Source organism: Lissotriton helveticus, chromosome 1_1 (genome assembly GCF_964261635.1).
Source record: "Lissotriton helveticus chromosome 1_1, aLisHel1.1, whole genome shotgun sequence".
In the NCBI taxonomy this organism is placed as follows: Eukaryota; Metazoa; Chordata; class Amphibia; order Caudata; family Salamandridae; genus Lissotriton; species Lissotriton helveticus.
This window is the reverse complement of record NC_136057.1, coordinates 1,083,719,212-1,083,745,368: the sequence shown is the minus strand read 5'-3', so window position 1 is coordinate 1,083,745,368 and position 26,157 is coordinate 1,083,719,212. Positions and strand designations below refer to the sequence as shown.

The 26,157-nt window shown below is 43.8% G+C and overlaps 1 protein-coding gene across 2 annotated transcripts in view; it reads right to left on the bottom strand.

Annotated features, from left to right (window-relative positions):
• CDK17 (cyclin dependent kinase 17) overlaps positions 1 to 26,157 on the bottom strand; it is a 529,501-nt gene that overhangs the window by 57,335 nt on the left and 446,009 nt on the right. For both annotated transcript variants that reach the window (XM_078678048.1, XM_078678059.1), the window contains exon 10: positions 9,424 to 9,486. In XM_078678048.1, coding sequence (XP_078534174.1) covers positions 9,424 to 9,486 — 63 coding nt within the window. The remainder of the gene's footprint in view (positions 1 to 9,423; positions 9,487 to 26,157) is intronic.

Sequence of the window (26,157 nt, the reverse complement as noted above, 5' to 3'; positions counted from 1 at the left end):
TTGGATCGACGCGGGGATGATCAAGGTCCCAGTCGATGCTCCATGGTCATCACCACAGTCCAAGTCGCCAAGCCACTCGGTTAAGTCCAAACACAAGAAGAAGAAGTGTAAGCATGCTCCGACTTCTCATGCGCTGGCCGAATAGATGACGGAGTGTCATTACTCGAGGCCTGGCTCCGTGGGTGAGCCAGAGCCTGGGCCGGCTTCGTATCTCCCCGAGTTTCTAGGAGACAGAGCGACACACGCCCAGCTCTGAGAATTTTATTTCGCTATGCACCTCATATTTGGGTGGCCCGTTCCCATCATCGCACCTTCAGGACCTGCAGGTCCCAGGGGCCCCATCTGAATCCATGCCAGCAGCTCTGGCCTCACGCCAGTCGGACCTCAAGGATGCACATATGGATCTGGACTGGTGCCAGTTGTACCATCCCGACCTTCCCTGATGCCAGTCTGAGGCCAATGCTCCCGGCAGCGCTGGGACCGCCATTCCCATTCTCATCTCCGACACGGAGCTGGAGGGGCGTCATCAGACGTAGACTCCAGTGTAGATTGGTGCCATGTCGGCCAGGCCGGAGCCTGAGCACAATTCTTAAGGGCTGCGACTCAGGGAGGATGGGAGGGGTCGCTGGACACGGAAGCATACCAGCCTTATGAAGACTCTATGCACTGGTGTGAGGAACTGGGTGAAGCCAGAGGACTGGACACCTCTCCAGATGCTGGTATGCTTTCACCCCCTACCGTGGCTACAGAGGAGAGAGCTTCATTTACAATGTGTGGTATCCTGCTCTCATGTATGTCTAGTCCTTTCTCTGTGTTCTGTACTCTGCTGCTCAGCCAGTGTAAGTGATGTCTCATAATGTTACCTGTGTGTATGTTTGAGTGGAATTGTCAGTTGCTGTATGGGCCTGAGCAGCAGGGTTGCTGCTCCTGGTGGGGCTGATTTTCCTGATACTACTTTCAATACTACTACAACCATCTTATCCTCAAAATGCTCCTGTCCTGACTGAACTAAAGAATAAATCTACCCTTTGGATATAACTACATCTCAGTCTACCTCATTGCTTGAATTTCACACAATAGTAGTACAGGGTGCTGCAGAGTTCCTAGACCTTAGTTTGCCCTTGGTAGCAGACAAGACTAATGTCTTAACATTAGTGCTTCAGCCAGGACTATCCTCGTCAGAACTGCTCCTTTCTTTCAAAGAGGCACTTACTGATGTCCTGCCTGGGGCTTGGCTCAAGCCCAGAACAGGGGCTCCTGTGAACAGGACTATTGCCCGCCCCACTGCTCTACTCAAAGGAACCCAAACTTCTTAACCCAACACCTCATCCCGAAGAGTTTGGTTGTCCAAGCCTCTACCTCACAAGTAAATCCGGGCGCATTCCTTATGGCCTCGCCGGACAAGGAATCCAAACAGCAGGACAGTTTCGGCAGGAAGATGTTTTCTTCTGCCAGCTTGGTATTTAGATTGTTGAACAGAGCATGTCTTTTAGGCAGCTACTCCCACGCTCTGTGGGAGATGGTTGTGCAGATGCTGCCGCCACTTCCGAAGGAGGCACTGGCTGTCCTCTCCCATCAGCAGGTGCAGCTATGTTCACCATCCACTGTGGACCACACACCTCTGCCTCACTAGGCAGAGTGGTTTTGACGACAGTGGCTCCGAGATGCCATGCCTAATTGAGGACTAAGGGCTTTTCAGGGGATGTTCAGTCATCACTCATGAACATGCTTTTTGATGACTCCCATCTCTTCTGCGACAAGACAGATTTAGGGCTGGAGCGCTCCAAGGACAGCAGGGTGCTTCAGCCAGATCCTTGGGCCTTTCCATGGCCCCCCCATCCACCTTTTGCGGCCAAGGAAGGGTGGTACAGCGCGTCCTTACCCGTCCAGCCACAGCGCAACGCAAGCTTACCAGCCTCTGCATGGCCTAAGGCGCAGCTCCTACCGGCCCAGAGGGCTGGGTGGCCTGGGTCTGGTTAGTCCACCAACTCCCTTTCAGCCGCTGCCTCTGCAGATTGCCCGAAGGGGCTACTCCCTCTCCTTCAAGACTGTCCACTCCCCTCCATGCCTCCCACTTAGAACAGGCTGATGGATGACCAACTATCTCTTCCATGCTAAGAAATGCTGGCTAATTTGGCAAAAGGAGCCATAGAGTGGGTGCAGATGCCAGAAGTGGGATTTGGTAACTATTCTCGCTACTGATGCCCGAGAAGGACAGAGGCCTTCATCCTACCTTTGAAGTGCACTCTCTCAACTTTTTTCTCAATAAGAAGTTCAAATTGCTCAGTCCTGTTCAGGTCTTGTCATCCCTCGACCCTGGAGACTGGATGGTAGCATTGGACTTGCAGGGCACATATTTCCACATTCCTGTCCTGCCTACCCACAGACAATATCTGCCGTTCATGGTGAGCAATGAGTACTTTCAGTCTCTGTGCTCCCCTATGGCTTCACCAGCACCCCTTGGGTGTTCATCAAGGTGATGGCAGTAGTTCGAGCTCATCAGTGGAGATCAGGGGTGACAATCTTTCCCTATCTTGATGACAGGCTGTCGAAAACGGGCTCGCCCCAGGCTGGTGTCTCCCACCTCTAGACTACAGCAGGCCTCCTGCATTCGGCGGGGTTCACTATCAACGTGAGGAAGTCACCCCTGACTCCCTATCAGACGCTCGCTTTCATCTGAGCTGTTCTGTACACAGTGCAGTTTCAGGTCTATCCTCCCGAACAGCGAGTACAGGCTATTCAGGCTATGGCACTAATGTTTAAGCTTCTGTTCTGGATTTTGGTGAGACTGACTCAGAGGTTGCTGGGCCTCATGGCCTCCTGTATCCTGCTGGTGACACATTCCTGTTGGTATGTGCAGGCCCTGCAGTGGGACCTGAAGTTCCAGTCGGTGCAGGGCCAGGGGAATCTCTCTGACATGGTCCCGTTCTCAGAGGAACTGTGAAGGATCTGCAGTGGTGGTTAACAAACCGCAATTCGGTCAGAGGCAGACCCCTCTTCCTTCCCTAACCAGATCTCACAGTAGTGACAGATGATTCACTCTTGGGATGGGGAGGCAATCTGGAACAGTAGGAGATCAGAGGACTCAGGTCTCTGGTGGAACCCAGACTCTACATCAACCTGCTGGTGCTCTGAGCGATCAGATTGGCATTGAAAGCCTTTCTACCCTCCATCCAGGGAAGGCCAGTGCAGGAGTTCAAACACAATACCACCGCCATGTGGTACTGCAACAAACAAATCCGTTTGGATCGTGGACCCCTTGTCAAGAGGCCCTGCTTTCTGGACATGGCTGGAACAGCAGGGCATATGCCTGGTGGTCCAACATCTGGTGGGTTCTCCGAACGCCAGAGCGGATGAAACTCATCGGAAGATGCCGAGCAGATCACAAATCATGTCTCCATTCGTAGGTGGTGCAAGGCCTCTTTCAGCAGTGGGGACAGTCTTGGCTAGATCTGTTCGCCACGGACGAGAATGTGCAATGTCAGCAGATCTGCGCACTGGAGCTTCCAGGGTGGCTCTCACTTAGACGCTTTTCATCTCGAGTGGAGTCCAGCCCTCTTGTACGCCTTTCCGCCCATACCACTCCTGCCCAGAATTCTCAAGATGATCAGGAAAGACCAGGCCCAAGTCATCCTTGTGACGCCAGATTTGGCACAGAGTCATGGCCATCGGTTCTCCGATCAGGTAGCTCCTTTGGGAGAATCCTGTGTCACAGCAGCAGGGGAGAGTTCCCCAACCCAACCCGTCAACCCTCTGCTTTCTTGTGTGAAGATGGAGAAGCAACAGTTGACAGCTTTCGACGTTCTGCCCAAAGTCTGCAATGCTATTCTGGCAGCCAGGTGTCCCTCCATCAAGACGGTGAACACCTACAGTCGAGGGAAATTTGTGGCACGGTGTGCAGCGAACTCAGTTGACCCTCTTTTTGCTCCCCCATCTCAGTCTTCCATTTGTTCTTTCCCTTGCCAAGCAGAGCTCTGCTCTGGGCATTGTTAAGGGATATCTTTCTACAATATCTGCTTTTCAGCTGTTGCCTGACCAAACTTCCCTTTTCCAATCCCCTACTGTACATAGGTTTTTGAAAGGTTTGCAATATAGGTTTCCTCCTTCTCCCTGTGTAATGCCTCAGTGGGAGCTTAATCTGGTCCTCATATTCCTGATATGCGCTCCGCTTGAGCCCTTACAAAATTGTCCTTTCAGTCCTTGCAATGACATCTGCCTGAAAGGTCAGTGAGCCTCAGGTCTTGTCATCCAAGCCTCCTTACCTGAATATCTACCCATACAAACTGGTGCTTCATACGAGAGCTTCCTTTCTTCCAAAGTGGTCACTCCATTTTACGTAGGCCAAACCACCTACTTTTTATGCTTTGCCTCATCCCTTCAAGGAAGAGGAGCAATTTCACCCTCTGGACCCAAAAAGAGTATTGTCACTCTACCTTGACTGCACATGAGAGTTACGGGTGAATGACCAATTCTTCATGGGGTATGTCGAAGCGAAGAAAGGTTGGGCTATGCAGAAGCGGACCATCTCCCTGATGGAGCAAGGATTCACATATTCCGAAACTTGCTTGTATGCAGCCCTCTCTAAATAACTTATAAAATATTAATCAACATGTTTTGTTTACTAATATTTACATTTCACAACATTTCTAGTATCTAGGGGAAGCTTTTCAATGTGCTTTTAGTAACAGTAACTCTAGTGCATTAAAATGGCCGCCGAAAACGCGGGAAATCTTCTGCACATGCCACACTCACGTGGTGTGACGTACCTCTCTGCTTGGTGGGAAAACTTTGCTTCTGTGCACTAATGCCAGAAATGGCTGCTTAAGATTTTACATGCTAATGCTTATGATGCAGCTTGTACTAAACTTGCTCGTTCTGCTTAATCATTAATGCTCAAGTTAAAATAAAGTAATGGGAATAGAGCAGAGATAAGCGGTATACAGTGCATTAATTTATTTCTGTATTCTAATATGTTTCTTTTTGACTTTGCTATTAGCTCGTACTTTGGGCCTAACTACTGTCACATCTTCCATCTTGAACGATACCGCACACACATACTCTGAAATTGCTGAAGCATTGGCATTGAATGATTGCCAACACCCTTCTTACCCACGATGTTCCTGGGAACCTGCTCTACTGACCTCTAAAGAGGAAGCAAGAAGACTCAAATAAATACCATGTATATGAATTGTATGCCAATATTGTTGGGCGGAATAAAGTCATGGGAAAGTAAAATTGTGAGTGGGGATTCAATCAATATGAAACGAATTGAAATTACATCATCTTAGTATGGTGTGATGACCTCTCCTCGTCTTTCCAACCAATCACTGAAGGGGAACACATAGATTTGCAACATTTAGGGGTGATACATTGCCCACGAAATGGAATACCTAAGGTAGGCTCAGATAGAGAAATTGTCCGACTTGTCTGAATAGCTGACCTGTCACTGACCCAACGCACTCAATAGGCTATCGAGAGCAGAGGTGCTGGCGGAGCACTCTGTCAGAGGAATCGATTACCCAATCGGGGTATTAATTGGCTTTCCTAGAGAGAGGGGTGTGACGCTGGCGTTGCACTTAGCTGAGGTCACCTGTCATGATCTGCACCTGTCTTTTCGCGTGGGCACCTGATTAGTCCGGAGCCTGGTCCTGGTCCGTATTTTGCCCCAGCCCATGGCCAGGATTGGTCATTACAACATTCTAGGTAAATATAATCAATGTGAGATGTCCTTGTGCTATTTCCCTTTCTCACCATTCCCAGGTACCAATGTCTAATGGTGTTACTGTGATTTCTTACCAACTTTATGTCCTGCTGGTTATATTTTTGCTTGTAAAATGTATGGTCATGAGATTGTGGCCCTTTTCATTTGACTCAGAAAAGCTATCATAGATAAAGGTTTTAAAACTTTTCCAGAGTCTGTGTTTATTATAAGAAAATTAAATGTGTTTAAAATACCATCTGTTTATGCTAACTCTCTGATCCACAGGACTTATAGTAAAGTGACAAGGATTGGTAAGTCATGGTCTACAGGTATAAGTCCTAAATCGGACCTCTGGGAAAACTGATAGAGTGAATAAATTAGTAAATTAGTTAGGTAGGACTACTAGTTCAATGTGTGAATGTTGTATGAGCCTAAGGTGAGTCTGATAAAACTGAGCTAGTTGGTCCCTGCACGCTCTATCATCCCCAAAGATCATGCTCTGTATAAATATCGGCTACACATGGCTAAGAAACAACCCTCAGAGGGTTTACGTGCTCATTCCACCACTGCGTTTGCACACAGAGTTCCAGTCCTGGACATCTGTCAGGCGGCAACGTGGGCTTCCTTGCCCACATTTACTAAACACTATTGCCTGGACAGTCAGGTCTGTAAGGATGGGAATTTTCCCTGTTCTGTCCTGCAGGGCACCCTTGTGTGAAATTGGTCTGCAGACCCACCTCCGGGGAGGTATCGCTTGGGTATTTATTATAACGTAAGGAATCTGCAGCTAGAAGTCTCTATCAGATTAACAAGTTTGTCTCTATCAGATGAACACGTTACTTACCTTCGGTAAGGCCTTGTGTGGTAGAGACTATCTAGCCGCAGATTCCTTACTGACCCACCCATCATTCCCGCTCTGCGAATGGATTTCTAGGGACAGGTCTTTCCCCTTTCAGGGCCCTAGTTTTCCACACCAGTGGTCAGTGTATGTTATGGCTACACACTTCTCTCAGGGAAAGTCTTGAAAATGAATCTGACACCTGTGCGCCTAGGTGGCCTTATGTACGTAACACAAGCCTCACTTCCGGTGCGGACAACGTCAACGATGCCACGTGGACCTGAACTGCTCCACCTACTGGCAAGCAGGGATACTACTGTTCATGGGAAATTTCCAGATCAAGTCTGACACCTGGGGATAATTCTAAGGTAAGGAATCTGCAGATAGATAGAGTCTCTAAGGCGTTACAGAAGGTAATTATTTTGTCAAACACAGACCCACGAAGTGGGCATATTAGTCCACTGAGCCACCACCAGACCGGTTTTAGAAGATTTATCAGCAGCAGCAGAGCCTTTTGTTTACAGGACCTTCTGCACTCCTCTGGCACGGAGGAAACTTTTCAAAGGAGTATAAAGGAGAAATGTCCAATTGCAACTGGTCCACTAATTTTATTTCAGGCAGGCCATAGATTATTTCTGTTCCATGTCTTTCTTCACATTCCTGTCACAGAAGAAACTTTTTATAGAGACACGCAGGCTTGGTACCTTGAAACCTAGGTACTCGTAGCGAGGAAGCAAAAAGTCATCATAACTAGCTCATGAACCAGACTTCTGGTCTCACAGATTCAAGTAAGAGCTGGTGATAAATCTCTCCAAATGTGCTGGAAAATGGAAATCCTTCAACTGGACTGCACTCACTTATGTTCCAGTCAGCACTCTGCTGTGAGTGTGAGGTGGGAAAGACCGGCCAATTAAAAAAAATAAAACAAGCAAGTTATTGCTGATGAGTGCATATCACAGCAGGAGCTCCTGTTCCATGGATATGCTTCTTGGAAAAAAGCTACTATAAAGTCACATTCAAGACAGAAATACACAATTGTTCCCATGCTGCTTTCCTTATACCACTTGCCAGACAAGTTTGGGCACTCCCAACTAAGGATCAACGAAAATCTCCATCTCCAAGTCCCCATCTGAGCTTGCTCACCTTCTGCTTTTGGCTCCAAAAATCTGAGGGTGGTCCTGCAGATCAAATGAAACGTTTACAGCAAGTTATATAAGAAGGTAGATGTGACTTGGAAGCTTTTGGGACTATTTCCCCTACCTCCATGAGACTTTTTTGCAGGCTTCCTTTCTTTTGTTGAGCCTCCTGGTGACTGGGGAGATTGTCTGTAAATGCAAGTAGGCCAGACAGGAAGACAGCAGGCGAGCTTCAAGCTTCAAGCACACTGAATTAACAATGAGTATTATTATTACTACACTACCTTGTTTTTATACAGTACTTGAAAATGCAGTTTGACACTGCCATTAACCGCAACTCAAATGTTATTAAGCTGGGATTGACAATCCAATGACTTTGAAGAACATCAACTGTGGTAACAAGGGGGCTCAGGTGTACTTTCACAGGAATTAGATTTTGAGCTATGTATCAAAGTAGAGAATGCATACATTAGATATGGAAAGTCAGAAGATGTAATCCCATGAGAGGTCTACCACAATGAATATAAATAGATGCTGGGTTGGGGGGAAAACATTATCATTTTACTTAAAGTAAACAAATTCTCACAGACCATGATGTGTGAATTTTTATTTTTTTATAAAATGCGTAATTGTGACCTACTATTTATAAACATCTATAAAAAGAGCTTACTCAAACAGCAAGCGAGCAGAAGCGTTTTCTTGCATGCTAGGTTCCACTGTAGATTTAAAGCTAATGTTCCTCTTACACCGGCAACAGGAACATTGGGACCTCTTGTCTGTTGCTGGAAACCTGGAACGCTGTTGTTTTGGTGCCAGACACCAATAGGCCTTGGATAAGGAGAGCCTGTAGTGCTCTGCCCTTCTAGTTCAGTAACGAGGGCCTTTTGTAAGTCTAGAACCTCTGCCTCAAAGCACAATGGCAGACCAATAAAGGACCTGGATGTTATCACTAAGAGCACTGGCCCTAAAATAAGTACTGGGCAGAAAGCGGTCATCTGGCACAATGCAAAAAATCTGGGTGCAAGATATGTCAACTGATCTGATTGGCAAATCCCTCAGAGTCGATATGAGAAAATCTCCTCAGACTACGGCAGTGTACGTCCAGAGCATTTTTATATCTGCATAGACATCACAAACGTCCCCAATAAGGTATGAAGCTGTAGACTCATCTTTGGACTTTGAAAATGACTGGCATCACTTAGATACGCTGGCACTTTGAGAATAATACATTTGCTGAAATAACACAGAAGAATACATGGAGTTATATGTAAGCAACATATCTAGCTTGTACCTCCAGAGGCACTCCTGGAATACATTTGTTAGCTCTCTCTTCTTCCCTGAAGGCTTTTATCAAGGTTTTAAAAAAAGGCATACTTTATAACTATTTAAGTAACAACATCATTTGGAAGGTTAAATTATACAGAAAATCAAACTTGGATGAAATTATAAATAGGAAATCGTGTCTAAAAGACATGCACGGCTAGATTAGCTTTCAGTTCTAAATTTAAACAGCTCTATTTGCTACAGAGTGTGCACAAGCACAGATCTCAACCCGAGGTCAATGAGGAAGGACATTTTTCATAAGTGATAAAGCAACGTCACTGCAAGCGATGCAGGGCATTTCACTTTATTTTAAGAAGAAACATTACACGGCGGAGTTACTGAATCCTCTTCAAAGACTGCTTCAGTCCAGAGAAGCTACGAATAAATATAAATGTTATTTAAAAACAAGATTTAAGATGACGTACCTTCACATTGTGTATACTCATGATGTTTCCGCAGTCGTCCATGTATTGCTTTAGGTCTTTGTCCTGTCAGAACAAAATGCAACTATTTTGTGAAATGCTGAATAACTTTAGGCATGAGTTCAACCACAGAGCTCCCGAGAACGCCACTACACAAACAGTAGGCACAGTTGCAAGCATAAAGTGTATTAATTTATTTTATACGTTATCACTAAATGCTGCCGAATGTTGCAATTCAGCACACATCACCTGCTGCTGTAAAACGTGAATGCCATACTAGCAAATTTAAACCTGAATAAAATAGAGGTAGGCTGTACAGCCTGGATTTACATACAGGAGCGAACATCTATCACCTATAGCTATCACCTATAACTATTTTTGTGGATGTGAAAAACATAGTATTAGATCAAAGTTAAAGTTTGTAGATTTATGTAGCGCTGCTTATTACCCATGAGGGTATCCAGGCGCTGTTGATGGGCACAAGGAGATTTGGTGATTCGTCATGTCACCTTTGGGTAGGTGTTAGAGCACATGAACAATGAATGGTTGGCGGGCGAGCACACAGCCAAAGGAGGGTGGGATGGCAGTTGTACAGATGGACAATGAAGGGTGGACGGGGAGCACATGGACAACACAGGGTGGGCGGGTGGGCAGGCGAGGAGGAACAGGGATAACAGAGAGTGGGTGGAGAAGCACAGATGGGGCGGGAAGGCGGTCGGCTAAGCACAGGGACATTGGAGGGCAGATGGGCGTCGAAGCAGAGGGACAATGGGGGGTAGGTGGGCTATAAGGAAGCACAAAGATAATGTAGGGTGGGCCTTGCAAAGATGGGGAAGCACATGTAAAGGTGAGCAGGCAGGGATCGGGAAATACATGGACAATGGAGGGTGGTTAGGCAGGGATGGCGAAGCAAACGTAGAGGTGAGGAGGCAGGGATGGGGTTGGGTTGGGGGAAGCAAGAATGACTGCAGAAGGTGGGTGGGCATGTAGGCAACAAGATGGCAACAGAGTGGAAGGGCGAGGGGAGAAACATGCATGTGAGAAGGAGGAACACAAAGCACAAAAGGGACACAGCCAGAAAACACATACATTCTTGTAGACTGCTTAAGCTAAAAGAAAAAACAAGTAATGAGTTTATGCTCTAGGGGAGGGCCAAACACCAGAAGAGAAAGGGAAGGCCATGGAAGCTCACAAATAAGAAGCAAACAAATAAGAGGGACAATAAAGCCAGCCAATGGTTAGCAATGGGTGGGTCCACTACAAGCTAACAATATATCTCACATTATACTGTGCATGCACGCAATGTCTTTGGGGAGACTTAAAATACTGTGTCAGTTCCTATTTGTGCTGAATATTGAGGTGCAGTTTTGTTTGTGAGCTTTGCTATAGTATTGTATTAATTCCATGTTGTGTTATGACCTAGACATGTGCAAATCAGTCAGTAGAAACAGTTCAGCCTAACTGCAAGCTAGGTCATCTCTGAACCGAACACAAGCAACACAAGACTGGTTCTAGCCTAATTAGGCCTCGACAATCGGGTTCAGGTTGGTTCCAGTGGCTGGGGACCCCATCCTAAGCAACTGATCAATCTAAACCCGAAAACAATACACATAAATACAGAAACAGCTATACATTATAAAGAAACCAATTATGAAATATTTGATTTTGCAAAGACAATATATACACTAATCTAAATATTAAGGGGAATTGTGAAGCTCTTCAAATTTTGGTTGTAATAAAAAAAAGGTGAGCAATATGTTAGGCTGTAGCACATCACTTTGTCTTTTTCGTCGCCTGTGCATGCATCTTTTGCCAGTGCATACCAATGATTAATACAGCCCACTCGGGGTACATACTAAATTCTGTTTGCTGGTTCCACAAAAGGATTAGAACTTAATGTTTAGCCCTGGTTTAAATTGCTTCACATTTTCAATGCATTTTTAAAAATTTTGATTTTGCATCTTGCTGTTTTTGTGTGTGTGTGTGTGTGTGTGTGTATATATATATATATATATATATATGCACAATCGTTCACAAAGTTGTTCATGCGCTCTCTCTTCCTGAGAGCGCATGAACAACTTTGTGAACGATTGTAAATTTGGAAACTACCGGCTTGCTCCGCCGGAATATGCACCAACCCTCACTGGTCCCAGTATCTCAGAAGGAGCGTCTTGGGCACTGATATATATATATATATATATATTCTGCTCAAATCCTCCACGCTTGTAAAGAATTACCCACACTCACGGGATTTTCAATTTCCAAAAGTTGCTTTATTCTTCAACAGACAAGACAGACGCCTTCGCGTTTCGGCAAACAGCCTTTCTCGATGTCGGTAGCCACCGGACATCAGCATGTTCTTAAACAAATTCCTCACAATCAAGGAAGGACTACTGGCAATTGACATTCACCAACGCCATCTTAGAGTGGTGTATTATGAGTTGATGTATTCGTCTTTATACATGTTATGATGTCATTAACCATGTAAACCACTCAATTAACACAAGTACATTAGAACTTACAATAAGTATAATTCCTGACCCTCTCATATATACAATTTTTCGTATATTAGATCGGAAACTGTTACTTGTTGTTTAAACAAAATTAAGCCGTGGATCGGCTATTATCCTTCCTAAGATGTTATTCAAGTCTGTTCATCCAAGTAAATCAACCATTAACAGTTCCTTAATTTATATACATTTTGTTCATTCTTATACTTTCTTTTATATATAAACATGTATCTATTTGAAACTGCATTATTTTATCTTTTTAACATTTCATTTTTTCTTCATTCTTTTCTCATTTCATTAAACAAAATCATGTTTCTCGATTAGTGGACACATCAAGGTATAACTCATGACTCCAAATTCAAATTCAAATCAAATTTCATTTTTCAATGAGTCATAAATCAATCAAAACCCAAGGATAAAAAGAAAGAGTAATAATAATAGAAGAGGTAATTCATCCAAAATAACTCTGAATTCTCATTTCTATATACACATATTCAGTTATATACATATATATATATTACGAGATATCATTTGTATCTTTCCAATTTTGTCAATTGTTCTTAATCTTTATTCATGTACCAATATGAACCATCAGATCTTCACCACTATTCATACCCCAAGGTGTTTTTGTATGAAGGTCTATTATGTACCTTGATTCAAGTCTGCGAAGTTTCTTCAGTCTATCCCCACCTCTGATATTATTAGGAACCAAATCTAATCCGTAGCACTGTAACTGATTCCGGTCGCTTTGGTGGTTTTCCGCAAAATGTCTTGCGACCGGATAGGCTTGATCCACCTTATCAATCGCCCTCATGTGCTCTAAAATTCGGATTTTAAATGGGTGCACTGTGCTGCTTATGTATTTCAGCCCGCATGGGCAGACAATACAGTACACCACATATGGTGTACTGCAAGTAATAAACTTGCTGATTTTCCTGACCATATCAGTATCTTGAATGGTATAAGTAAGCGTCCTTTTGCTGTTACTACATGCTTTACACTTATGGCAGGGGAAAAAACCTTTCATACTTCTCAGGGTGTTACTTTTCGGCGGTATCTTTTCTAAGTGGCTTCGTACCAGGTGGTCACGGATAGATCTGGCCTTTTTAAATGTGACCAGAGGATAAGCAGGGACATCTTCACCTATGACAGTATCTGCTTTTAGAATATGCCAGTTTTTCTTAAGCATTTGTTTGAGGTGGTTAGCTTCCGCTGAATATGGGGTAATTAATCGAAATTTCCCTCCATCAGTTTTTTTGCCTCTGCTTTGTTCCAATAAACTATCCCTGGTCATGGCTCTTACTTTGCAAAGCACATTATTCAGAGTAATGGGGTTGTAACCTCTTACAATGAATCTGGCTACACTTTCGGTGGCCGCAGTTTCAAAGTCACCATAGCGTGTACAGTTCCTCCTATATATATATGCGTCCCAATGCCAGCCTCTCGCCTTCTCGCAGCGCTGCATGGATACCTCGGACACGGACCAGTTCTGTGCAACTCATTTATTGAAACAGAGTATGCCGCATGACGTTTCGGCTCTTCGGAGCCTTGCTCACATGACAACGTCCCATATTCACTTGCTCATTTTTAAAGTGCCAGTGCTCCATGTCGTCATCACTACGTGACTAGTTTCAATAACAAACAGTGAAAAAAGATTTTTGTAGTTATATATATATATATATAAAAAAAAAATTCTGCTAACAGCATTGAATTTTCTCAACTGTCTTCGTCTTTTCGAAAACCCACCATATCACGTTATGCTTTTATTCCAGGCTATATTCAACTCCAGAAACTCCTTAAAAGCTACCTGTAATTATATTAACTTGCCACTTTGTAGTGTAGTGGATTAAGGAATTCAATATAGTGCACTAGAAAGCTAATACTGGCAAGAAATAGAACAGTTGCATGATTGTGGGTGGGATTGCTACTGTCCGTGTTCCAGCTGAGAAAAACTATTTCATCCCCACCTAATTGGTAGGTCTTGGATTTCTATAACTTGTTGGTGCACAAAAACAGCTGCACAGTTGGTGGTGTCATAGGCAACAAAATTATGTAGAAAGGAAAGGGACCTCGAAATTCCTCTAATAATCTCCAGGCAAAGGTTGTTTAATATTTTTAGTAGCATCCCTTTTTTACCACGTGAGAAGCAAATCTTGCTAGACCCAGGTCCAAATTGTCTTTTGCCTTTCTTAAAGTTTTCATTGGTCAACCATGGGTTATTCAATACGTTTTGATCAATTAGCGAATGTTTTTTTTTAAAGACTTTATTTTCAAGAATTTCACACATATAAACAAAATATACTTAATGGTACACCGTAATGTGTCACATCGCAATATGAATAACAAAATTGAGCAGAGTGAGCATGTGTTAGCAATTAACGTCAGGAATATGCAAGCATCAGCATTGTACAAATTGAAAGAATCGTTACCCCTCGTTACCCCTCTTTTGCCTCAATAGATTAAGCAATTACAATATCTCTGAGGTACATCGTCTGGGCCGGCAAGATATGTTCCAGCAAACTTAGGGCGTAGTATTGACTAGGGATTGAGGACTAGTGTGAAGCATGAACTTAACTGAAGATTATACCCCATCAACCCACTCCCTACGGGACAATGCCGTTTTCCACTTGCAAATCTGAAGCCTGTCTCAGTCTTGTCACATAATCCCTGTACGGTCCCCATATGTCTTTAGGACGTGAAGAGCTGGGCTTAATGCTGCTATAAATTTCACTATTCACGTTGCAATATGCCAGGCTACGTAACCACCTCTACAGGGTGGGGCATGCTTACTTCCCAACAGTAAGGCTTTCTCCCTTTTGGCCAGCAATAACCCAAGGGATGCAAAACTTCTCATGTTACGGGGAAAATTGACCGTATAGCCTAGTAGGGCCACTTCCGGAGTGGGAATCAGTTTAAAACCAATCATGTTACCTACTGTTGTGTGTATCTGCACCCAATATGGTTGTAATTTAGGGCAAGTCCATGTAAGGTGATCAAAGTCAGCATATGGAGCGGAGCATTTCGGAGAGGCGTGGAATCTGTTAGGGTCTATTCTATCAGTCATTGCAGGGGTGCAATAAATACGGTGTAAAAATTTAAAATTTAACAGCTTGGGTCTACTATTAAGGGACACGCCCCTCGTAACCGTGCAGCATTTTGCCCATTGTTCGTCTGTTATTGAGTGGCCCAGATCGTGTTCCCACGCGATCCAAACCTTGCCATCTTTGACCTGTCGAGCTCTGGCACAGAGTTTATATAGTTTGGAAATGAGATGTGTACCGGTCTCATTTTTGATGCTCAACGTTAGTGGGGCGAAGGAGCCTGGCTTTACTGGGTAAGTGGGTAGCGCGGCTCACAGTGCAGAGCGAATACACCCCAACACAAAGGAATGTGCGTAGGTGAAATCGAATATCTTCAGTAATCGAAAAAATTTGCCCAGTCGGGTAGAGATATCCTACTTTCGTAATGTTGAATTTGTCACATGGGCACTGCACCAGTTTTTCCCGTGTGATTGGCAACCAAGTGGGGTTGGAGAGGGGTAATGCAGAAGAATACAATGTGGTAGCGCCCACTAGTCTCTGTAATTTATGCCATGCCCAGCTTGTTGAAAAGACCGTCTGTATGTTTTGTGGGTTTTTAGGCACGCCTTTGGGCACTACGGCGGCCAGTTTTTCAGGCAATACAAAATCCGCCTCAGGCCGCAAAAATTTTATTCTTGCGTCGGGGTGGAACTATGCATATGCATAGCAACATTGAGTCACTAAATAGTATAATTGGGGGTCTGGAACCCCATATCCCCCTCTTTGGTATGGCGGACACACGCTCTCTTGTCCCCCCATACCAGTCTTATGAGGAGTGTGCGTAATGTCAAAAAGAACCTGTTGGTGAGGGGTATGGGGATATTATTAAAAAGGTATACAAATTTAGGTAGAATCACCATTTTAAGAATTGCGACCCTGCTGGCTATCGATAATGTCATACAGAGCCAGTGCTCTCTCCGGGCTTCTAAAACGCTGAATGCACGTCCATAGTTCAGGCTAAGGATTTGTGCAGTGTCTAGGTGGATATGAGCGCCCAAATATTTTACTGAGTCCGTGCACCATTACGGAGGAAAGCCACAGTCCCATTGTGCCGTGCTCGTCGTTAATGGAAAAATCACAGATTTATGCCAATTATTAACCAAAACGGAAAAGCGACTAAATCTGAGTATTTCTTGGATGAGTGGCTCTAGATTGGTCTGGGGGTCTCGGACATAGAGGATAGTGTCATCCGCATATAGTGAGACTAGTACGGGGTCAGTGTTAAATTTTAAGCCTCTGTGTAAATGGCGTTCTTGAAAATGGCGAATTAACGGGTCCATGGCTAAACAAAAGAGGGGAAAGGGGACAGCCCTGCCGGGTGCCTCAAGACAGTGAAAAGAGCCGGTAAAGGGTGCCATTTAATCGAAGTCTGGCCAATGATCGTTGGTATAACAGTGCTGTAGTGGCTATGAAGCCCATAGGCATGCCCATGCAGCGCATGATCGAAAGAAAGAATGGCCATTCTAGGGAATCCAAGGCCTTTTCCGCATCCAAGAGGATAGCGGCTGCCGGGACGCTTGGGTCAATTATATGTATTACAGCGAATAGTGTTTTGATGTTCAAAGAGGTAGAACGATGAGGGACGAAGCCTGACTGCGCCGGGGATATAATGAATTCCATTAATTGGGAGAAACGAGTAGCGATAATCTTAGCCAGTGTTTTGTAATCTAAGTTTAACAGTGAAAGGGGCCGATACGAGCTACAAAGGGATGTGTCTTTGCCAGGTTTGGGGATAAGAATAATGACCGCCTCTCGTAGAGTGGGGGGGGGGCAACACCTGCCTCTCAAGTGCTTCAGCGAATACCTCGATAAACTGTGGTGCTAGTAAGTGTTTATAAGCCTTATAAAAGTCCCCTATAAAACCGTCTAGGCTGGGGGCTGATGTACTCATCAATTAGCTAATTCAGTGGTAGGCATTAGTTCTGCACCTTGGAATTGAACATAATGTAGTAATACTATGTGTTTCACCCTGTTCTGTGGTGGAAAACTCTTTTTTTGCTTGCATGAATTCCACACATCTTGGAGTCCTGATTCGGGTGCAAGCTACTCTTTGGGTCTGAATTCAGATTCCCACAGGGCTTTGTATGATGCATTTAGATGGAAAATCAAGAGTGTGTGAAACCTGGCAACTTTCAAATGGAAGGGTATGAATAAATTCATAAAACACATTTAACAATCAATAAAGCACATCTCTTTGCCTACTTTTACATTAATAGTGGATTGGACAAGAAATGTTAACTTTGTTTCACGAGTCACAAACTTGAAACCATGAGACTTTCCTTGATAAATACTCCATTGATGTAAAGAGCGATTACAAAGGCAGTTCAATTATTGCTATTACAGTAATTGTTCAGTGACTGAAAGACTATATAAATGCACCCAGAGCACCACAACGTCTTTTGAAGGTCTGCTAATGTAAGCAGGTCTGTTTTTATTGGTGAGAGTTCAATGATCCAGCATTGCCTGCATTTTGTACATTAGAAGACAGCCAACACATGTTTCGTCTTAGGTGACTTTTCAAGGCTGAATAAAGTAAGACTAGCTGAATAGTTTTTTTTTGTGTTATAGTCAAAAGAGACCTCAAGGGCCCAGTAAAGTAAACCGAAACCCGAATGCCGAGATATGTTACCACACTTCAAAGTATTAGTTAAAATACCATGATAAGCCCATATTGTCTCCACTGCGGAGTAGAGTAGCAACCAAACGTATGTGTCCTGAAGCGCGGACACACAGACATTAACTATGTGTTTACATTGAAGAATAGGTTCATAATTGATCATTCTATTATTCTGTAAAGAGCGCATTACCCACCTGCATGCTGAAATCCGTGCACCAAGGTGCTTGTTATATATAGAGACATCAAATATGTAGGAGCATTGGAATATTACACTCCCCCTTGAACTCACTGAAGTCCTTCCTGTCTCAACCCGCTGTTATAACCATGCTATTTCAAGGTCATTGCAAGTGGTCCAGAACCACTAATTTAACATCTCTGTTCCTAAAATATTTTGTAGTATTGATTGGAGCTGTGGTAAACGTACTCATTCCTGTCAAAAGAGCTTAATGAACATCAGTGAGAGCATTAAGCGCCTGGATATCACTTATGCATTTAGGGGGCATCATTATGCAGAGGGTCAGAGAATATGTAATTGGTTCTTGACAGGGCTCAAGAAACAATGATTTGACCTGTGACATCTGCTTAGTCGTTGGGCCATTTTGATGTTATCTATTTTTTATAAAGCGGTCAAATATTGACACTTCATGGCTTGAACAAATTCATCACGCATATTGTTCCTATTCCGTCAATGTTTTAAAACTTTCCAGAAGTCCAGAAATGAAGAAAGACGTGCAATCTGACAGAGCGAAATCCAACATCTCAACGAAAAGGTTGTACCTCAGATTCTCACATACTTTCACAAAGTTATAGAAAGAACCCCCAAATGTGATGATCTAAGTGAATATGTGGGATTGTATCCCTAACAGTTGGATGCCTAGAAGGGACATGCATGAGAGAAGAAAGCATATTAACTACGTGTGTGGGAAATTTGCATAATTTCCTCTGTGTCATCACATGAGATTTCAGTAAGATTAGGCAAAATTACGTAAAATGTATAACTGACATTTAATGCTATAACTCAGCGTGAAATTAGTATTTTTGTCCATTCTAAACAAGAGGACACATTTTACATTTAAAAAAGCGAAAAAATACAAGTGCTATGATCAGCAGCTGCTCGTGTTCTGTTGATTTGCATTGTACCTGTGCTCCTGCAGTAGATTTTTTTCACAAACAGACTTTAAATTAGGCAATGTGGTGCAATTTTGGTAATTTCGTGCAGTAAGTGTAATGCAAAAATTCAGAAGTTACACTGGTGTAATAAAAATGTAATCTTTTCCTAGTATTAACACAATGGATTTGAACAGAATTCCCTTAAATATGGAAAACCATTAAAAGGCATTCAAACTAGATAATACACAATCAAATGTATGCAAGTCTTCTAACAACGGGACTGGCACAGTCTACACCTTTGAAGGCGAGGCAAGGTTTTGTCATGAAGAACAAGATAGATGCTGTTTCCATAGTCTAGTCAAGAGAGGGCCATGGCATTTACTAAGCTCACATGGATATGTTGAGTTAAAAAAAGGTAAAGAATAAGGTAGCATTTTAAGAAGGAAACACAGTAGCAATCTATTTTTGAAGATTCAATTTTCCATTGAACAACCAGATTTCCTACCTCTTTCCCGGATGTAGTACACAGGCCCGTAAACACCATTTAGAGGGTCTAGTTCCATAAAGGAGACTGTATTTTTCAAGAGCTGCTCAGATTTTTTGAGATTTACTTTTAATAAGTGGGTGGATACCTACCACCTGATGATATTAAGGCAAGGTGCTAACTTTCTCAACTCTGACCCTCCTGCCGGATCATGATGGGTTCTGAACATTTTGAAGATCAGCCATGTTTCATTTCGTACATACTGAATTTGATTACACTTTCATGTAAAAGTGAGGCCAGAGGCATCATGCAGATGTTAAACAGAAAGGGGGAGAGGTTGGATCCTGGTAGTACACCTCAGCTGATCTTTGCAAATCGAAGCGGTGTGGGTGGACAGAGAAAAATATAAGGGCCAGTAAGGAAGGACTAAAACTATTTGACTAGCTTCTCTGAAACCCCAAACTGGGACAGCCTATGCAGGACGAGGTGTGCTTAATTGTATCTAAGGCAACTGAAAGATCCAACAGGACAAGTACTCCACTGCCACAGCCTCCACCTCCTGTGTAATGTCATCAAGCACTGAGAGTACCACTCCATGCTGAAGACCAGCGAAAAGCTATCCTGGAAACATTCAATAACCGATTGCCTTATTAGGGATATTGAACTATGAATGGGAGTAGGACAAAGGGCCATAACACCACGAATTAGGATCTCAACAACTTAAAGTAAAATTGAGGGGAAAAGTAAAGAAATTAAAGTGGACAGCAAAAATTAGTTTACATTTAGAAGATTCAACCCGTGTATAAATGCAATGGAGGAAATGTCAAGGTTCCAACCTCTATTCAATCAATCAAAAATTCATTATTCGATCAAATTAATGACCATAAAAGCGCACACAAAATATACGTACATCATACAAAAATTAATCATCAATACACAATTAAAAGTTAAAGCTTAAAAAGTCAATACAAAACGTAATTCACCCAAAAAGCCCACAGATAACAGAGAAACACAGTAACGTTATCCAAAAACCTCTATTGTAGCACAACTATTTATATACCTTTAAAAGGGAAATTTAATTATTGTAATAAAACTTATTTGTATAAAAAGTCAGACTCAGTCATGGTCAATTAGCGTAAATCTTCCTTAATTTTAAAGCAGAGACAATCAAATTTAAAACCGCAAGGCATGAAACAGGGGAGTCTAGGAGCTGAATATACTGCAGCCCTTCCTTATGAGATCTAAAATTCCTTGCCCATAAAAAACTAGTGAAATAAAGGGCTCTAAAAGTGTGATACAGTGTGCAAAAAAGCATAAAGTTGAGGCAGATTGAGTCGAAATGCCATCACATAGGCAACACAGGAGTGAATTTAACCAATACCCTGTTTGAGGAAGATCCACTAGGTAATGAATTGTACATAATCTCAAAGGGTAAGGTAAAATCTTAACTCCGGGTTCTCTATCCAGAAAAGATAGGACTCAGTATCCAAGGTTGTAGAGAGTGGGACATATCGAGAGATGGTGACTATATTTAAAGATACATATAATTCTCCCTCTCTCCCTATATGCAAAAAAAATCTTCTTAATCTCACTTTATCACAGATGTTCGTGTTGAATGGGGCATCAAAACATTTTCTTAATCAAAGATCTTTAAGAGAGTTCTTCACGTATGCCAACAATGGAATAGATGCTGAATTACTCAATTTAAGGCAATCCTCCACTATTTTGCGGGATAAGCTTAGTTCAGGTGTAATGCATACTTTATGCCATGAGAGAATATGTGCCAAGCTTGCCTTGTCTCCTATGAAGCGTAGGCCAAATTCATTGTCAGAAATGATGCTGGGGTAGATTTAGAGATTGATAACAATCTGTATCAGAATGTATTTTCTACAATTTTAAGAAGGCTTAATTTTGCATTACGCCTCACACAACCACTATTAAATACAATATCCAATTGCCTAGTTATCATAAAGTATTGGAAAAAAAGAATTTAGGGGACTTGATCAACTGTTACCAAGCATTTTACCAGTACATGACTAGACTCACAGAACCAGTAGCCACATATGAAATACTGGATTTAAATTTCGACAATCATGTAAATCAATACACTAAATAAAACAAGTTAATCAGCAGAGTCCCAGATTATTTTTACTTTGTAAACACTTTAAAAAGTCTCTTAATTGGACCATTTTACATCCGGAAGCAACAGCCTAATTAACTATAACGCCTGTACTAATCTCCAGAATCATTTTAAAGTCCCATCTTTTGCAAAATAATGCTGCTCACACCTAATTCTCAGGTCCATCAAATTGAGGATTTTCCGAAGGAAACGCGGGTGCATAATGGATTGGGAACTATTCAACTCCCACATCAAGCAATCCCTTTCAACCCCAGAAGATATTTACAAATACAACATGCTGTTATATCCTGTTGAGTATTTAAATTAAGAGCAATTTGGGTGTGATCTTTTCTTCAACCAAGTTGCTTCTCTTTGGAATATTTGGGAACAACCAAAACACAATTTTTAATCACGTAACATTTTAAAATTCTTTAAAACTGATACACCCCAACTGATTAAAGAAAGCTCTCCTTTGTCACTGAAGCCTGGTGCCATTCATCTACCTGTCTCCTTTGGGGATCCACTTTTCTGCCGGAATCGCTGCCCACGCTGGTGTGCCTGCTCGCCCTCCGCCGCCGCATCATTACATCTACTGTGCGGCCGCTGTGTGGGGGCGAGCACCTGGGGACGAACTACACTTCCCAGTAGACCTAGCGGCCGGAGCCGCACACCGGGATAACGCGCCAGGTGGCGCACAAAAAGCCACATCACTCTCGGGGGAGCGGGAAAGCTCTCCTTTGTCACTGAAGCCTGGTGCCATTCATCTACCTGCCTCCTTTGGGGATCCACTTTTCTGCCGGAATCGCTGCCCACGCTGGTGTGCCTGCTCGCCCTCCGCCGCCGCATCATTACATCTACTGTGCGGCCGCTGTGTGGGGGCGAGCACCTGGGGACGAACTACACTTCCCAGTAGACCTAGCGGCCGAAAGCCGCACACCGGGATAACGCGCCAGGAGGCGCACAAAAAGCCACATCACTCTCGGGGGAGCGGGAAAGCTCTCCTTTGTCACTGAAGCCTGGTGCCATTCATCTACCTGCCTCCTTTGGGGATCCACTTTTCTGCCGGAATTGCTGCCCACGCTGGTGTGCCTGCTCGCCCTCCGCCGCCGCATCATTACATCTACTGTGCGGCCGCTGTGTGGGGGCGAGCACCTGGGGACGAACTACACTTCCCAGTAGACCTAGCGGCCGGAAGCCGCACACCGGGATAACGCGCCAGGAGGCGCACAAAAAGCCACATCATTCTCCGCATCGTGGGACGCGCGCGGGCCGAGCCCGGGTTAAGCCCGGGCAAAGGGCGGGCCCTCTGTGGCCCTCAGTCGCCCGAGGAGCCTGGCCTGGGCCACCACCTCTGCCCGATTTCTCCCAGCCTAAGTGACTATTGGACATAGAAACTGTAAGTCTGCTTAACATCAAAGCACAGTATATTGGGTTGTTAGTTGCCATTTATCGTCAAGCATTAAATGCATGGGCCTGTCACCTAACTGTTTTTAACATAAGAGGTCATCTGAAATTTGTACTGGAGAGTGTCATGAATTGTCGGGAGACCAGAAGCATGGCTGTAGCAGGAGCGAAAAAGTTAACTGGGACTCTGGATGACTTTATTGTTCGTACCAACGCATTGATTGAAGAGGGGATAGTTTTAATGGACAGGAGGGTGTCACAAGATCTAGCTACGGCCAAGAGATCTTCTCTAGGCCTCATTGCACAGGCACACACGCCAAACCCTGAGTCCCGACTTAATACCCTCGCATTGGTACACAATAGTGCGGACATTGGGGATTTTGAAGTCTTAAGCTCACAACAGGACCTAGAAGCCACTCCCAACCTTAATTTCTTGACAGAGAGTGGCTTAGATAGAACTGAGTTAGACAACCCACTCCGGCCAAGTGATACATATCAAAGGGGCTTGAAAGAAGGGGCAATCTCTAAACAAAAGGCAAATAAACCCACTAGCTCTAAAGGGAAGAAAGCACAAACTGCCCACAATCTAAATAACACCATCTTAGACCCCCCAATTGTGAATAATAACTTGGCAGTCTGTGCTAATGAAACGGGGGGGGGGGCGAACCCGACAAACATTGGTTTAAGCCTCCCAGACGATACCATCATTGATAAAAGTCTGGAGGAAATTCTTGAACTTAGTGGAGAAGTCACTAATTTAGCCAAACAAAATCAGGATGGGAGTGGGTTAAGTATGGTTAATAATACCAAAATTTTGAACATATTAAAATCCCTACTTGAACCCATAGAGGTCAGATTAAGTTGCTTAGAAACCATCTTGAAGAACATCCATAGGGATATAAGTGCCCCAAGCCTTACTTGAATGCCAAGACACCCCACATCGCCAACACAGCCAATAAGTCATCCTCGGTTGGTAAAAGTGTCGCCGTGGCTAATAATAATAATTTTCTTAAAAACATTAGTAATACTTTAAATCTGGAAGGCACTAAAGTCAAGGCCACCGAGTCAAAACAACTCGAGAATTCAATCAAACCCATGCCAATTCCCCAAGCCAGATCCAATGATTCTATCCTGCCAACCCCAAATCCTGACCCGACCCCTAGAGTTAAGGCAACGGCCCGTAGAAATATCCATCTTCCCCCAGATGCCTGCCCCTACGTAGTGATTCTTACTGGTGTCACTGAAATCCCATCTTCTGATATAGAATCTCATCAGGCCCTAAAAAATAAAGTGTGCCACTGGCTCTCCAAAAACCATCCCTTACCGCCAAATATGCCAAGTAATATTCTAATGGTTGAGAGAACCCCATGGGTGGGAGGGAACAGAAAAAACTTACAAGGGGATTGCGTGGTGGTCACTTTTGAGAACACACAGGTGGTAGAACATATATGTAGAGGATCCTCGGGATATCAAGCAAGCACTGTTACTGCTAGGCCCCTCTCCTATTTCTACCAACCCGGGCACCAATCAGATAACAGATGGAGTTGGTTAAGGGGCCCACAGGAGCAAAAAGCAACTCAGAGGATTAACCCCCCATGGGAGGTGCACCCTCCGGGCCGGGACGAGGGTGGCGATGAGGGATGGAACCCGGTTAGGAGAAGAAGAGGAAGACCGTTTCAAGGGGGGTTTGCTGCAGGGCCCTATAACAGTCACCCACTGTATTACCATCAGCCTGCTAACGGATATGATAATCATTTTAACTTTCCAATTGCTAATCGTTATGATTGTCTATCAACCCTGGATTGGGTTGATTGACAAACACAGGTTTTATCAGATAGACAGAGGTCCAACAACAACTCCCCCACCCCTCTGCAAAAGGAAAATAGCATCCTGGATGAGCAGATGTTAAACCCAATTTCCACTCATGGCAACGGCACGGAAGGTGGGGTTCCATTGCAAATAAAAACAGATGAGGCTTGGGGTGGCCAGGACATCACCATGGCAACTTGGAATATCGCGGGTCTTAAAAATAAAGTGGATGATCCGATCTGGCGGGACCTTATAGGTTCTATGGACTTAATAGCTATGCAGGAGACCTGGGACACCCAAAATTTATTGACTGTGGATGGCTTTTTCTATACCGGTTGTTGGGTCAACGAGGGGGCGAGCTAGGGGGGGTCTGGTAACCCTGATTTCTGCTAAAATTCCTGGGACATACACGCAATTAGTCACTGGCTGCCCTTATTGTCTTGCTGTTTTAATCACTTATAGGAGTTACCATAATGTTTTGGTCATAAACTTTTATAATTCATTTGACAGGGACAGCCCAGTTAGTAACTTGATGATGTTAAGTGCTTTTTTGGTTGATTTTAAAGAGTCTGCAGAGCATGATTGTGCTATCTTGTTGATGGGAGATTTCAATATTCACGGTTGTCAGGATAAATGCCCCCCCAACGTGTTGTTTGGTATCCCGGATGAAGAAAATACCCACTTTGAACATTCAGAGCAGGGTATTTTTTGGGAAATAATGTTGGCTGAAAACGGGCTTGTTTTGCCACATGGGTGCGAGGGGGATATCCCCACGTTCATAGGTCATGGCAGTGGCTCCGTGATTGATTACATATTTCTCAGTAGTACTTGTGGAGTCCAAATCAGTAGCTACTCAGTTCTAGGGTCCCACTTTAGCAATCATAACCCTGTTGTTTTAAAAGCAAAGAACATATTTGTCATCAAGGATAGTTGCCCAAACCTGGTAGAGAAATATGATATGCGGTTGACAGACCAAGCACGCAGGATTAAATGGTGCAAGCTAATTCCAGAAGAATTTTTTAGTAATCTATGTCTTAGTAGCAGGGACGACCTAATGCTGTGTATGGATGATCAGGCTGGGGATAGTGAAGTAATGGAGGCGTATAAAAAGGTTTGCCTTGACATCTTCTCCAACCTGACTCGCCAGGGTAAAGGTAGAACACAAGGGAAGGAAGGCTGGTTTGACAAAAATTGCTCAGCGGCCAACCATAAACTTAAGGTTGCACTTAAGTCCAACCCAGTAGACAAACGGCTCGTGGCCACCCTCAGGAAAGAATACAAGACCTCAATTGAAAGAAGGCGGCGTGAAATCAGAGAGGACGCTTGGGCTGATCTGACCTCAATAGATGTCTTAAAAAGTAGCGCCAAGTTCTGGGCGGTGGTCAACCAACCTTACTTCTCGGATTCCAGTAATAATGAATTGGATTGTGGAATCCAAGAAGATCGATGGCACCTGCACTTTAGGTCTGTTTATGAAAACGAGATTATGGCGACAGAAGGTATGAGGGCCTTCCCTCAATTGCCTTATACTTTAACTGTGAATGAGGAGGAGGTGGCAGTGGCCATCGGCATGATGACCAGTAATAAAGCTCCTGGACCTGATG